The sequence below is a fragment of the Dendrobates tinctorius genome, unplaced genomic scaffold (genome assembly GCF_039654945.1).
Source record: "Dendrobates tinctorius isolate UK_male_01 unplaced genomic scaffold, ASM3965494v1 ptg000016l, whole genome shotgun sequence".
NCBI classification, from domain to species: domain Eukaryota; kingdom Metazoa; phylum Chordata; class Amphibia; order Anura; family Dendrobatidae; genus Dendrobates; species Dendrobates tinctorius.
The window spans coordinates 29,207,452-29,222,189 of NW_027361684.1; the positions used below are offsets into that span (position 1 = coordinate 29,207,452).

Genomic DNA, 14,738 nt, shown 5'->3' on the forward strand with positions numbered 1-14,738 from the left:
TATAGTAACAACACTCATGTGTCTTTGCCCTCAGACCGCTCACCCTTAGTGCTGTGCCCTCTCCTCACACGGCTCCATGGCGCAGCCCCTCAGACCTCTCCTCTCCAGCAGCCTCACCACCACAACGCTGCTTCCTGGTATCGGGTCTGCATCGGCACCGAAATGAATGAGGCCCCGCCTCTTCCGGTGACGCCATCTCCCATCACAGGCGCAGCTCCGTTCGTTCTGACACTGCCCATACAAGCTGGCTGTAGCCGAGAAGCCTTCCGCCTCGTCTCTATGGTACCAGGAGTGCATTCCCGGAAGTGACGTCAGTAAACACTAGCCAGCTGTCTCCGTGGCAGCCGGGGTCGGAGAGGGAGCTGTGCGGTCGGTGACAGCTGTGAGAGCAGGTAACCTGGAGGCCGGCAGCGCCTTACTGCTGCTCTCTGTTATCAGCCATTTCAGGCAGGGGACTGGTAACTGTAGTGTTCTGTACTGGGATCAATGACTGGGTGTCCTGGAACCAGACCAGCCAAGCTGTGCTACCTCTCAGGGGGTCGCCCCAGCTGAAACATTCAGGGTCACGCTGGGTCCACAGGAGAGAGATGCGGGCTGCCTCCATGTCTCCCATAGATGTGACTGCAGCCATTCTCCGCCTGGATGAGGCGTCTGTCAGGTGCCCCTGATGAAGTGGGGTGTGACCAGACCCCCGAATCTTCAGATAGGAGTCTACCAGACACTTATCCTGTGGATGGGACCTAATTGTCTAAGGTGGAATACCCCTTTAAATTTAAGGAAAATCTGTGACCAGGTTTTTGTTCCTCAACCTGATGTAGGGGCAGAGACCCTGATTCCATTTACTGGGCTGCTTGTTGTAGTTTTGATACAATCCCTGTTTTCCCTGTTGAGGATCTCCCAGTTCTCTGAATGCTGAGCCCTGTATAACCCATCCACACCACTGATTGATCGCTTTCACTGTGCATAGGCAGAAATCTGCCAATCTAGGGTTGAGTTATACAGATCTCGAGAATCGGGGGGGGACTACATGGCAGCTGCTTTACTAGTCCTCCCCTTCTGGGCTTACAATCTACAGTGTAATAGGAAGAAGGCAATAGCTTGGGGGGTTTCAGCAGCTCCGGTGGTGGTGAGGTGACGGGGAGGGTTACAGCACAGTCTCAAACATTACAGTTACTAACACACTATGTCATCATGGATTAAGATCCTGCAGGGCACGCAAGGTCCACTGCTCTCACCAGCACATGCCCAGGCCTGTTTGAAGTTGCCAGTGAACATCCGGACGCTCCAGAGGAGGCATGGGAGAAGGTCGTGTGGTCAGAAGAGACCAAAATAGAAGAGGAGTAAAAAATGAATATGCAAAACCAAAAATACCTCTGGTCGTTAAGGGGTTAAATGGAACCTGTCACCAGGTTTGACTGATATGAGATGTGGCCACCACCTTTCAGGGCTGATATACAGCATTCAATAATCCTGTATATCTGCCCTCATCCCGACCTGCAAGATAATGAAAAGATCTTTTATTATCCTCGCCTGCAGGGCGGTCCGATCCGGGGGTGTAGCTGGTCCTGGCCCAACGCCTCCCTTCTTCTCACAACCTTGTCATCCACAGCCTCCCGACATCACGCTCCTGCCTCCTACACAGGCTCGCTTCTCTGCCCTTTTGATGGCAGGGTAAAATACTGCATTGTGCTTGCTCTGGGATTCTTTGACTTTTCCCACCACTTGCGCACTGCAGGACAGAGAAGTGAGACTGTGCAGGAGCGCGATGCCGGGGAGGCTGTGGATGCCGGAGGGACGCATCATCCACAGGAAGCAAGAAGAAAAGAGACACTGGACCAAAAAGAAAGACAACTCTCGGACCAGACTGCCCCTCATGTCAATTTCTCTTGCAGGCACGCATTTGAATTTTCCCCATAGACTTGCATTAATGATTCGCATGTGTAAAAAATGTAAATGCGTGTCCGTTAATTTGCATAATAGGTGCGGACATTTTGCAGTGTCAAAACTGCAGCAGATCCTGAACGTGGGACCGTACCCTCAGAGCTACACTGGTAACTCGGTCCGTCAGGTGCAACCTTTCTCCTCCAATTGGACTTTTTGGCACTAAATGAACTCTAACTAGAATACAGTTGTCTGAATGCACCATTAGCTGTAATAAACGCTTCACCTTTTGGCACATTGAAATGTAAAGTGCTGCGGAATATGTCGGCGCTATAGAAATAAAATGTAGTATTATTATTATTTTGCACCTGAACTTGTCCCCACAGAAGGCAGCTGCTGTTGTGGAGCGGAGCTGGATCCAGCTGACTGCAGCCGAATGTTCCCAGGCGTATTTGTGTGCGCTGGAGAACATGTGATTCCTGCAGGGGGGCAGCCTGGGAAGCCATGTAGTTACAATGTGCCACAAAACTAAATAAAATAGCACCCTAATATACGTGTTTAACCACTTCATGACTGGACTTTTTTGTTCTTTTTCGGTTTTGTGCTTTGATTTTTCCCTTTCTTCTTTTTCAAGCGTTTTTTTTCTTCTCCATCAAGTAGCCATATGATGTCTTATTTTTATTTTTTTTGCGATGAGAGATGTAGTTTTGAATGGTGCTATTTTACCATGTAATGTACTGGAAAAAACATGAAAATGATTCAAATGGGGGAGAAATGCAAGTACAACACTTATTTTTCTGGGGGCGTGGGATTTTATTTCTTTTACAGTAACGATGACTGATGGATGGTTTTTATGTGGCCAACTGTCAATTTTTATTAATACCATTTTGGGGTAGATATGATGTATCTTTATTACATTTTATGTTGGAGATGCTGTAACCAAAGAAACGGCAATTCAATTCTACGTTTTTTTTTTTCTCATTGCAACATGGTGCGGATTCATTTTAGATTTTATTAGACTGAACTTTTCCAGATTCAGTACTATATACTGTATGAGTGTGTATGTGTGCAGTTATATAAATATATATATATTTTTTTAAACTGAGGAAAGGTGGAATGGTTCAAATATTTATTTTAATATTTCGTTGTTTTTTTTTGTTTTGTTTTGCCTTTCTTGTAGAGTTTTTGCTATCTCTTGTTCTGTATACTGCAGTATGACAGCATTGCAGTATCTAGTAAAATTACTAATCTGTTATAAAGCCCTGTTGTAACATGGCGGCATCAGGGACCTTCAGTAGGCACCCAGCTTCTATTGGAACTTATCGCAATCTTGTCATAGGATCGATGGTCACAGGAACAATCGCTATTTAAATGCCGCTGTTGTTGATTAACAGTGTTCAGAGCTCGCTGGTGTTAGAGGCATGTATAGGCTGTGTAACGCAGCCGGCACCCAGCTTGCAAGGAGCGGGCTCAGCTCCTGAGCCAGCTCCATGCACTTGACATAGGATCTACTGGTATGTCCTGTGTTGGGAAGGGGTTAATTTACTTGCCTTTTTAAAGATCTCTGTTGATGGAAAAATTCATTGGCTATAAATGTATTAAGACCTAATGTATGTTTGCTAGTATTGAATCCATTGTGTGTAGACAATCCTCTGTGAGACGGAGCCCCAGCAGCACAAATCTCTACACTGTTCTGGTAGTTTGCTACAATGTATCGTTGTGTGTAAGATGTATCCGGCCCGAGTCCTGACTCTCTAAGTCACTGGGGATTCTTCACACTAGTATTTTGCCATAGACATCTCATGACATGTTTTTCTTACCAGCAGCAATGGCTAAAGACTCGCTATCGGAGGCCGGGTTTCACTTTGACGAACTCAACAAACTGCGCATCTTGGATCCAGATGTCTCTCAACAAACAACAGAACTGAAGGAGGAATGCAGGGAGTTTGTAGAAAGTAAGTCACTGTCTTGACCTTTTTTTTTTCTAAGAACTTTGATGTTAGTGAGTTGAATCAGTAATTCCATCCTGAGTCGGTAAGCCTTTGCCAGTCTAATACTATAATTTCAGGATGGCTCTAGTCTAAGTAAAACTTCTTATTAAGCAGGGTCTGGTTCTGAGATATATATATATATGCATTAGCTTAGGAATCCGCTCTCTGCTCCATCATTGATGATGCTCCAGCTGGTTCTGCAAGACTGGAACAGATGGCATCCCAGTCACCTGACCCTGTGGCCTCCGAGGACTGGTGGTCAAGATGTAATCTCTTCCAGTCTAGCAGACATAGCCATAGAGAGGGCAGTTTCCGGGGGTATGAATGCCTTTATATTCTATAAGCATACAATCCCGACTCTAAAGAATATCAGAAAACTCCTTTAAAGGGAACCTGTCACCATTTTTTTCATGTATGAGCCACTACCTCCACCTTTCTCAGCGCCTGTGCTGCATTCCAGAAAGTTTTATATTATGTCCTGACTCCCTTGTATATCCTCCCACACCTTTTGAAGTGCTCCAGTGAGATATGCAAATTCGGATGTTCCGGTCTGATGGACGTCATTGCACCGGTGTTTGTCCCTCCTCTTCCCCACTAAATGCCGTCCTCCCACTGTGATTGATGCGTGTGACATGTCCTGTGTCATCCACATAGCCCAACGAAATCTCATGCCTGTGTAGGGACGTTGCCGGCTCGCACAGGCGGACTTTGCTCTGCTGTGCTGCAGAGCTTAAAACCTTACCTTGCATGTCCCGCTATACTTTATTACAGCTCCTGCTTACTGGAAACACTTCACCCTTATTGTTTTATTCTGTGTCGCCAGACTTAAACTCTGTTCCAGCGGCGAAGATATATATGGGCAAATTGGTTCCAGTTTTAGGTTTTGGCTCTGCCTGCAGTACGGCAGAGCAAAGTGCGCCTGTTCAGGCCGGCGATGTCTCTGCACAGGTGCAAGATTTTGTTGGGCTATGTGCTTGATGCAGGACTCGATATCCACATCCACAGCAATCACAGCAGGAGGAAGGCATTCAGCTGGAGAGATGAGGGGCAGGCGCAGCTGCAATGACCCCATCAGACCAGAAAATCCAAATTTCTACACCTCGCTGGGGCACTTCAAAAAGTTTTTTAGGGATACACAGGGGAGTCAGGACATAATATACAACTTTATAGAATGCATCACAGGTGCTGAGGAAGGTGGTGGTATTGGTTCATCCATGAAAAAGCTGGTGACAGCTTCCCTTTAACATCTTTGTATGTATCTTGGTAGGTATGTGGGGTCGCAATGTCATCAGCAGCAAAGGCTCTGGACCGCAGCCGATAACCCCTTTAATATCAAAGTGACCTCTTTGTATATAACATTCACTTCTGTGTAGCCTCCTGGACAGACAGAGTTATCTGCAGCCATGATTACATGGAACCTAGTGCGGATAGTCTGGATCGCAAATAATGTGTTGCCTAAAACCTACCATAAGCAAATGATGTGAATCCTGGTATAAATGGACCAACTTTGTTTAGAAAGGGTTGTATAGAAGTAAATACTAGGAAAAATTCTGTAAAACTGTCTAATTTTTAAAGGGGTGTGGGTTCATAGGAAAAGGGTGTTACCAAGCACCAATAGATGGTGTGAATGTAAAGAGTAATTGTTTCATCTTTTTTCACCATCAATCCAAATCAAGACAACGTGTGAAAATAAGCAACTTTGTAATATATCTTATCAGAGAAATCTGCTTTTTTTTTTTCTCCTCCTGGACTGTGCATTCATTCTGAAAATTTACAGGTAAAAATGTGTCTTCAGTGAATACAGACTCTCATTACTGAGATAGGAAATGGCAGTTGGTGCTCATAAAGTTCTGTGGAGAACTGGAACTGTCATTTCATGAGAACTTGCCACAGAATGTCTGTGTCTGCCTCAAGCTCCTTCCTCCTTCTCCCATTTCCATAGAATTTTTTTAAAAGCACCAGTTGCCATCTTGTATCCCAGTAATGGGAAAGTCTGTCTTCACTGAATATAGATTTTATACCTAAAGTTAAAGATCAGTCCAGGAGATTTCTTTACTAAGATGTATTACGAAGTTACCCTCTCACCTGCAGTGATGGGTCTCTTGATGCCTCCATGTATACGGAGGGACCTGTCAGAGTGTGAGAAGCTGCCAGGGAAGCCCTGGTCTGACTAGTCTCCCATGCAGCTCGGTCATCAGCATCTTTTGAATTCTGTTTTTCTCTGATACACCCCAGTATTTCGGAGTCGTTGAATTTGCTTGCTCACTGGAATAGGTGCCCAGAAGAAAAGGTGTCATCGTAAACAATACTTCGGCACACAAAGAAATTAGTTATGTTGAACGTAATGGTTTACTTGTTATCATTCTCAAAAATGTTTCCAATGTTTCAGCCTTTGGGTTTTTTTTTTAAAGTTTTTATTTGCACGTGAGAAAATCGGGGCATACTGGAGTGACTGATCTTGTTGCGCTGTGGCTCACAGGGTCCGCAAATCCTGCTTGCCCTAATTTTTTTCATGTGCGGATAAAATCTTGAAAAATCCCCCAAGGGCCGAAATGTTGGAAACATTTTTGCGAATGAGAAGTAAACAATTCCGTTCAGTATCATTATTTTGTTTGTGTGACGAAGTGTTCATGATGTTATTTCAGAGTGAAACATACCTGGCTGAAGTCACACAACCATCAGGTATCCGGCACTGACCATGTATCGGGCAGCATGGATCTGCTGTACAGTTACCTCTTAAGCCTCTCGTCAGCCACTATGGGTCACACTGGTTGCATCTTTAGACTTTCTAGTCTAAGCTTACTTCACTTATTAGTTGACTTTTTTTTTTTACAAAAATTTTGGCGCATTTCTTGCATCATGATATTACACGTTCCAGTGAAGCCATGCTCCTTGTCGGATGAATTGTAGGAATTGCCTAAAACACAATATAAAAGCAGTTAGCAAGTAAATATCCCCCTAAATTCACAAGGGTAAATGTTCTGAGAGGGTATCACGATTTACAACTGTACTCGAGTTTCCGGTTTATATTCTTTCGGCACGACAGAAGTGTGTACCTGTGACATGAGCCTCTTGTTTTTTTTTTTTTTTCATTTCAGAAATAGGTGATTTTCAAAAAATAGTAGGCGGTTTAATAGAACTAGTGGATCAGCTGGCTAAAGAAACTGAGAATGAGAAAATGAAGGTAAGAGCCTGTGAGACTTCTGGCACCGGTGTGACAGCCGTACGTAGATTAACCATAGCGTGGTGCCACAGCTCGGAGCGGAGACGGGCATAAACATCAGCACTAAAATATGGGATTATCAGTCTGTTCTCAGCATCAGTGAAAATCTGAATCACAGATGTGGGTTTCCAACATCTGCTGCTTGACTAAAACATGAGTTAATCTGCTGTAACCTCTGAATTCCACACAGGCCGCATATTGTTATATGTACTCAAGAGACTCCTATATAAATGTTACTTATGAAAGTAAACACACTGTTAATATTCATTGATTCCTGATTATCAGCTGTGTATACATTCTGCCGATCAGCTGATAATTGAGCCAATGCTCTGGCTGATTGGATCATTTACACCTTCATGTGAATGGACTATTAGATGAGCACTGAATGACTTGTGTGTAGGTGGCTATATGGGCTGAAATTGGCCAACCATTGAGCGCTCACTGGTTATTAGCTGGCCCATGTTGATCTCACTTAATTCAGTCTCATTAACTTCAAAATAGCTGAGCTGCAATTCTGAAAGCAACCTACTTGGCTCTCTTTTTAGACTTTTTAGCTTTTTTTTTTTTCCATCCAGTATAGTCACATTTAAAGCTCCTCTCGCCTTGTAAAAGCTTTTTCAAGAATACATGGGTCCCGGGTGAGTCCCACTACCTGAGCCACCATCAGTAGTGGAAGGACTTATGTCTCCCTTTTTGACAAAAGGTGAGGGTCACTGGAGTGTGACCGACTCCGATCTAACCAATACTACCCATCCTGTGGATAGTTAATTATTTTTGTGGACTGGCATACTCTATTAGTCATTATAAGGTGCCAAATAATAATAATTGGCCGTGTGCCACTCCTTGCAGCAGATATTCGCTCTGGCTAATAGACTCCCCTTCATTATACATCTCTGCTTAGAGGGCATATAGAAAGGGATTGTCCAAAGCAACAACTATCACACTTTTACTTTTTTATTAAACAATAAAAAAAAAACATGGTTTCTCACTTTGGAGAAATCTTTCCTTTTGATTAAAGGCTCCTATACACATTGCACATTAGAGTGGCTGCTCCCGCAAGTATCAGCAGATCAGCCAACAGTCCAGTATGTATGGGGGCCGCTCTACTTATTCCTTATAGATAATGTAGTGGGAGAGAAGTTTCTATGGGCGACCATTTTCTTCTGCTCAGAAATTAACTCCTCCAACAGCGGCTTATCAGCGGATCTCACAGAAGAACACGGGGGAGGTCCCTGAGGTTGGACTCTATCGATCAGGAAGTTATTCCCAAATCCCTTAGATGGGGGATAACTTCCAAACTTGTGAATGCCCCTTTAAGAAGGCCAATGTATATCTTTTCTTCTGTCCATTAGGCCATTGGAGCCCGTAATCTGTTAAAATCTATTGCCAAGCAGCGAGAAGCCCAGCAACAGCAGCTGCAGGCGCTGATAGCAGAGAAGAAGATGCAGCTTGAAAGGTAAGATCTCCGCAGCAGTGTATATAACTTGATGTTGTGGTTTTCACTACATGCACTGGTCTATACTAGGCTTGTGCTTAGGAACAAAAGTCTGAACAGGCAGAGCTGCAGCGCAAAGTGCAAGGGAGAAGAGGCTGCAGCACAAAGTGCAAGGGAGAAGAGACTGCAGCGCAAGGGAGAGAGTCTGCAGCGCAAAGTGCAAGGGAGAAGAGTCTGCAGCGCAAAGTGCAAGGGAGAAGAGTCTGCAGCGCAAAGTGCAAGGGAGAAGAGGCTGCAGCGCGAAGTGCAAGGGAGAAGAGGCTGCAGCGCGAAGTGCAAGGGAGAAGAGGCTGCAGCGCGAAGTGCAAGGGAGAAGAGGCTGCAGCGCAAAGTGCAAGGGAGAAGAGGCTGCAGCGCAAAGTGCAAGGGAGAAGAGGCTGCAGCGCAAAGTGCAAGGGAGAAGAGGCTGCAGCGCAAAGTGCAAGGGAGAAGAGGCTGCAGCGCAAAGTGCAAGGGAGAAGAGGCTGCAGCGCAAAGTGCAAGGGAGAAGAGGCTGCAGCGCAAAGTGCAAGGGAGAAGAGGCTGCAGCGCAAAGTGCAAGGGAGAAGAGGCTGCAGCGCAAAGTGCAAGGGAGAAGAGGCTGCAGCGCAAAGTGCAAGGGAGAAGAGGCTGCAGCGCAAAGTGCAAGGGAGAAGAGGCTGCAGCGCAAAGTGCAAGGGAGAAGAGGCTGCAGCGCAAAGTGCAAGGGAGAAGAGGCTGCAGCGCAAAGTGCAAGGGAGAAGAGGCTGCAGCGCAAAGTGCAAGGGAGAAGAGGCTGCAGCGCAAAGTGCAAGGGAGAAGAGGCTGCAGCGCAAAGTGCAAGGGAGAAGAGGCTGCAGCGCAAAGTGCAAGGGAGAAGAGGCTGCAGCGCAACGTGCAAGGGAGAAGAGGCTGCAGCGCAACGTGCAAGGGAGAAGAGGCTGCAGCGCAACGTGCAAGGGAGAAGAGGCTGCAGCTCAAAGTGCAAGGGAGAAGAGGCTGCAGCGCAAAGTGCAAGGGAGAAGAGGCTGCAGCGCAACGTGCAAGGGAGAAGAGGCTGCAGCGCAACGTGCAAGGGAGAAGAGGCTGCAGCGCAACGTGCAAGGGAGAAGAGGCTGCAGCGCAACGTGCAAGGGAGAAGAGGCTGCAGCTCAAAGTGCAAGGGAGAAGAGGCTGCAGCTCAAAGTGCAAGGGAGAGAGGCTACAGCGCAAGGTACAAGGGAGAGAGGCTACAGCGCAAGGTACAAGGGAGAGAGGCTGCAGCGCAAGGTACAAGGGAGAGAGGCTGCAGCGCAAGGTACAAGGGAGAGAGGCTGCAGCGCAAGGTACAAGGGAGAGAGGCTGCAGCGCAAGGTACAAGGGAGAGAGGCTGCAGCGCAAGGTACAAGGGAGAGAGGCTGCAGCGCAAGGTACAAGGGAGAGAGGCTGCAGCTAAAAGTGCAAGGGAGAGAGACTGCAGCGCAAGGTGCAAGGGAGAGAGGCTGCAGCCAAGGAGCAAGGGAGAGAATCTGCAGCGCAACGAGCAAGGGAGAGATGCAGCAGTCACAGCTCTAAAGAGAGGAGGGTCAAAAAGCCCAATATGCAAAGCTACTAAGCTGCTGTCATGGGAAACTTTGTGGCCTTTCTTGCTTTCACTGCAGCTGCATCTGTTCGAATAGCTCCAAGGCTCTGAAGAGCTGTATGGATCAGACTGGTATCTGGGAGCCGCTTTACCATCTTTCTCCTTTTGAATAAAGCATGCATGCCCTCCAGTTCCAGAGTGCATATTGACAGTGGGCACCGCCAGCCTGGCGACAGCTGCTGGATGTATTCCGGCAGCATAAAGTATTAATGGCCTTCGGCCTTCACTACTGCCCGTCATAGTCTGATAAAAAGCGGTCAAAGGGCAGTTTTGGAATTTTGTGGTCATAAGATAACATACTTGGTTGGTCGTGATGCAACACCCTCCGACTCAACATATTAACCCTGATTTGAAAAAGGCTCATAGTAATAATATGATATAAAGTTGCATTAAATAAAATATTTACAGTAATCCAGTATAAAGTAATGTAAGCCATTAAACATAATGGACCTTGGTGCCCATAACAGCCAATCACAATGCAGCTTTTATTTATATTTTCCTGAGCAATTTAAGAAATTAAAGTGGAGAAACCGGTTCTTCTCTTAGATCTCTTTAGTAAATGTTGGGGTTAAAGGGATCTCTCTGCTATATGGGGAGCATGTAACTAAATTTGGACCTTCATAACAGTCCATGAATTTCTTATCCTGGCAATGTAAATCCCTATTGACCCCCATAAATGATCTTTTTATGTTCCCGATAGAATTGTACACGCTGCAGAGATATCCCAATGAAGATACAGACAAAATCCTAGAGCTAATCTGAGAGTGTGGATAGATCCCTTTTCTGCACCAAAATGCACAGTATCTTTGATCGTTGTTTTTTTCTAAGCACTGCATAGTAGGGCCAACGCTATATTATTGCCTGTAGATTTACTATGGGACGTCATAAATACTCCCGTAGGTGTAACGTATAGTGCGCATTTCAGAAATACAGCATATTCTCCTCTGTTTTCATTTTTTTCCAGGTATCGAATAGAATATGAGGCTCTTTGTAAAGTAGAAGCAGAACAGAATGAATTCATAGATCAATTCATCCTACAGAAGTGACGTCTGGTACATTTCATGCAATCCTCTCCTGGACACGTTACATAGAGACCATTTACCCTAGACCTGTGTTGCGATCTCTCTCCTTACGAGGACACAATTAGTAAAAGGCCGTTCAGATTTCATTGTACGGAGCCTCTTGTTGGGACCAGTCTCACCTCCATGGACGAGCAGCTCTGACAATCATCATATGTTACATAATTGATTTTGTACAAATACTTTTCTTGTTTATAGAGTGTAAATGGGCATGGATTTCTCATATTCCTTCCTGGTTTTGATCCGTGGATTATCATGGATGTCTGACTTTCATTAATACAGAAAGCCATTCATTTATAGAGTATTTCAATAGCTGAAACTGGTCTCAGGCCTCATTCAGACGTCAATGATTCTTCTACAGAAAAGAGAGCTCCGCATTCCATCACTGGTTTTAATCAGTTTCATCTTTGTTTGGTCATCGTGTGAGGTTTTACCATCAGTTTTTTTTCAAGCTTCTCGTAATAGACCGTCTGTAAAAAAAAACAAAAAAAAACCCCACGTGCAGCACATGGACCCATAGACTTGCTTTGGCGAATCCGTTTCCAGACTCGGATCAAAATTGGACGTGTCTCCGTGATTATGTACTGACCGCTCAGTATGCAAAAATACACAGACGTGAACAGCCCCAAAAGACGATAATAGGTGAGAGTTCTATCCAAGCAAAAAAGTGGATAAGACTTGTAGGAGAAAAACTGACGTCCGAATGAGGACCTAGGCTCGATAAGTCCAGTAGTAACTGCTCTCCATTACATTCTGCGGCCATCAATTTACTATCCTAGGAATAGAAAGCCCCACTATTCCCTCTAATGGTAGACCCCATTGACATCAGTGTTTTACCACTATTATCACAATTATCACAATGGGGGGAAAAAAATAATGTGCCAGATAATTTATATGATATGTGATCATCACTGTTCGATTAGGAGGCAAATACACCCAGCATTAATTTCTTAACACTTCAGGTGGCCATACACATTACATGAATGTTGCCCAGAGCCACCAGTTTTGGCTGGACATGAAATAAAAATCCAGTATGTATGGTGGTGTCCCAATGCCGCCTCATTCACAGATGTCAGGGAGAGAAGCGTCGGACATGTTGGATGCTTGATTCTCTTTTTCTCACCAGAACTAAGTGGCTTACTTCCCTCTCCCCATTGAGAACATACACATGCTTGGCTATGTATATCGGATTGACCGTCATGGCCATCAACAAAAAATGCCCATTCAGCTGACTGGTATCTAAAGTGTATGGCCGGCTTTAGGCTACTTTACACGCGTTATTTTTCGCACTTACAGCAACGCATTAGATGGCTGTTGGCCGTATGATGCATTGTCTGACCGCCATCTCTCCTGTACACAGGAGTGTTCGTTCACACAAGCGCTCCTGTATTTTCTAGGAGAAAGCTTCTGACCGGTACGTCGGCCTGCGGCTTAATTCCAGGAGAATAAGGGGATCGACAGTCCAAAATTGGACACGCGTGATTCACAATGCCATGGGCATCAGTCGTCCGGCTGCCCCGTACCCATTTGACACTAGGCTGAACCCATCGATAGGGGCAGGTTCTGGCCGACATTAGTCTGTGTATGGGGGTCTTTATAGGATAGCTTCCAATGCCTTTCATGTGTCACATTCCACACTTCCATTAGGCAAGCGTTATCACTGTGACATTTCTATGTCTGTAGGGTCCGTGCAAGTGTTATATATGTATTTATCAATAGGTGAAATCCGCAGGGAAAAGCAAAAGCATTTTCACCAAACAATTGGCGAACAGCAGAGGTTTTATCCAGCCTGCCATGAAGTCCTGCCATGTTGTGTGTGGATCAGGTTTGTTCTGTAAAACCGCTGTGGATTTTCGTATACAGCCACGGCTAAATCTAGCGTTCCTGATATGCACCAGGAGCCGTGAATTCTGGCTGTTTTAATAATGACCATTTGTTACAAGGTGCAGCTCCCGAAAATATGCTCCAGTTACAGCAGAGAGGTGCGGACCCTCCAAGTCTCCTCTATGTCCTCTTTGCTATTTCCATACAACTACATGTGACGGAGCAATATTATTCTTTGGCTCTTATTGAAGCCACAAAGTTTTCTTCCATGTGATCGGCCTCCTGACACAAAACTATTCCAGAGTCCCTGTATAGGTAAAAAGGGAACATTTTGTGTAGCAAACACTAGAATTGCCCGGGGAAGCAAGAATTCTCCCAATACACATCTCTAAATACTTTATCAACATTTCAAGACAACGTGAGCGAAACCTCACTGCACCGTTTCATGCCACCAGAGCAAGTGAAATATTACAGGATTATTAACATTGCATTCCCCAGTTGTCCTGTACATCATTGTTCTTTGGATATTTATATATGTGCATTTTATTTCTTATTTTCCGACATATAATCTTATTGTGATGTGTTTTTCATTTTTTTTTTTTATGCCAGTGTGCGGATTTGTGTTCTTGCATATTGCATAGGTTTGGAAGCAGAACTGTTTGCATTGCATTTATATTTAGTAACCTTTTCCCTACCTACAGCATTTCAACATAACACCTGAAGCACACCACCCAGATGCCACAAGTCCGGCTCCAGAATGACAAAGAGAGAACAATACACAGATCAAATAGCAAATGTGAATTTATTAATTCAGAAAAAAAATAATAAAAAATGTTACATCAAACAAAGATAGCTCAAGAGGGACGGACACAATGTATAATGGACATAATCCTAGTAACAGCGTGAGAAAAAAGACAGTGCTAAACAGATGTATGGTCTACTATTTCCCCAGATAAAGCAAGCTCTGCTGCACATATGGCCCAGCTAGCATCAATGGTATGAATAAAATTACTATACCTTAAATAAAGAAGAGCTGCTGTATATCATGTCTCTGCGCCCATGTGCGCGTTTCGCCCAGCTTTTCCAGGGGGGCGTCTTGTTTGTTTTAACATTTTTTATTTTTTCTGAATTAGTAAATGTATATCTTATATTTGATCTACGCATGGTTCTCTCTTTTTTTTTTTTTTCTTTCTGGAACCATTATTGTGGCATCCAGGTGGTGTGCTTAAGATGATAAATGGACTGAGGAGGATCCACAATAGAGCCGCCTTCACACTTGCATTCTGTTGACACATTTGCTCTAGATTAATTTGCAATTCGAACCTGCTCACTTTTTGTATTTTGTAATAGAGTGCCTTATGTGCAGTTTATTTGCTTTTATTTTATAAAATCATGTGGTTGAAATAAAACGCTTGTGCTGGTTTTGTGTTTAACCGTTTGTCTGCATTCCCTTTTGGATTTTTTTTTTTTTACTAAGATGATATGTCTGTACAGTAAAACAAGTTTAATTTAACTCCATTCCTAGGAGGCTAGTCTGCAAGGTACAGCTGAACTGCGAAAACTTGACAAATGATTCATTTAAACAGAACATCGCTTACAGGAGATATCCAGCACTTTCATTATTTTTGTGTACTAAATGGAACTAACATTGTGGTAGATTCTAAAT

At 44.5% G+C, this 14,738-nt stretch overlaps 2 protein-coding genes across 3 annotated transcripts in view; one reads left to right on the plus strand and one right to left on the minus strand.

The window, feature by feature from the left end:
• The window catches only part of TNFAIP1 (TNF alpha induced protein 1), a 42,843-nt gene extending 42,645 nt beyond the window's left edge, over positions 1–198 (minus strand). The window contains exon 1 of the mRNA XM_073565607.1: positions 44–198. The gene's annotated coding sequence lies outside the window, so the exon portion shown is untranslated. The remainder of the gene's footprint in view (positions 1–43) is intronic.
• A 44-nt stretch (positions 199–242) lies between these two features.
• On the plus strand, positions 243–14,505 carry IFT20 (intraflagellar transport 20). Of its 2 annotated transcripts, none has more exons than XM_073565608.1 (5): positions 243–392; positions 3,708–3,836; positions 6,971–7,056; positions 8,448–8,551; positions 11,134–14,505. In XM_073565608.1, the coding sequence occupies exons 2-5, from the start codon at positions 3,710–3,712 to the stop codon at positions 11,213–11,215; spliced, it is 399 nt and encodes a 132-aa protein (XP_073421709.1). In that variant the 5' UTR covers positions 243–392; positions 3,708–3,709; the 3' UTR covers positions 11,216–14,505. The 2 variants fall into 2 exon arrangements, with proteins under 2 accessions (XP_073421709.1, XP_073421710.1); XM_073565609.1 differs by having other exon boundaries at positions 252–392; positions 3,705–3,836.
• The last annotated feature ends 233 nt before the right edge of the window (positions 14,506–14,738 follow it).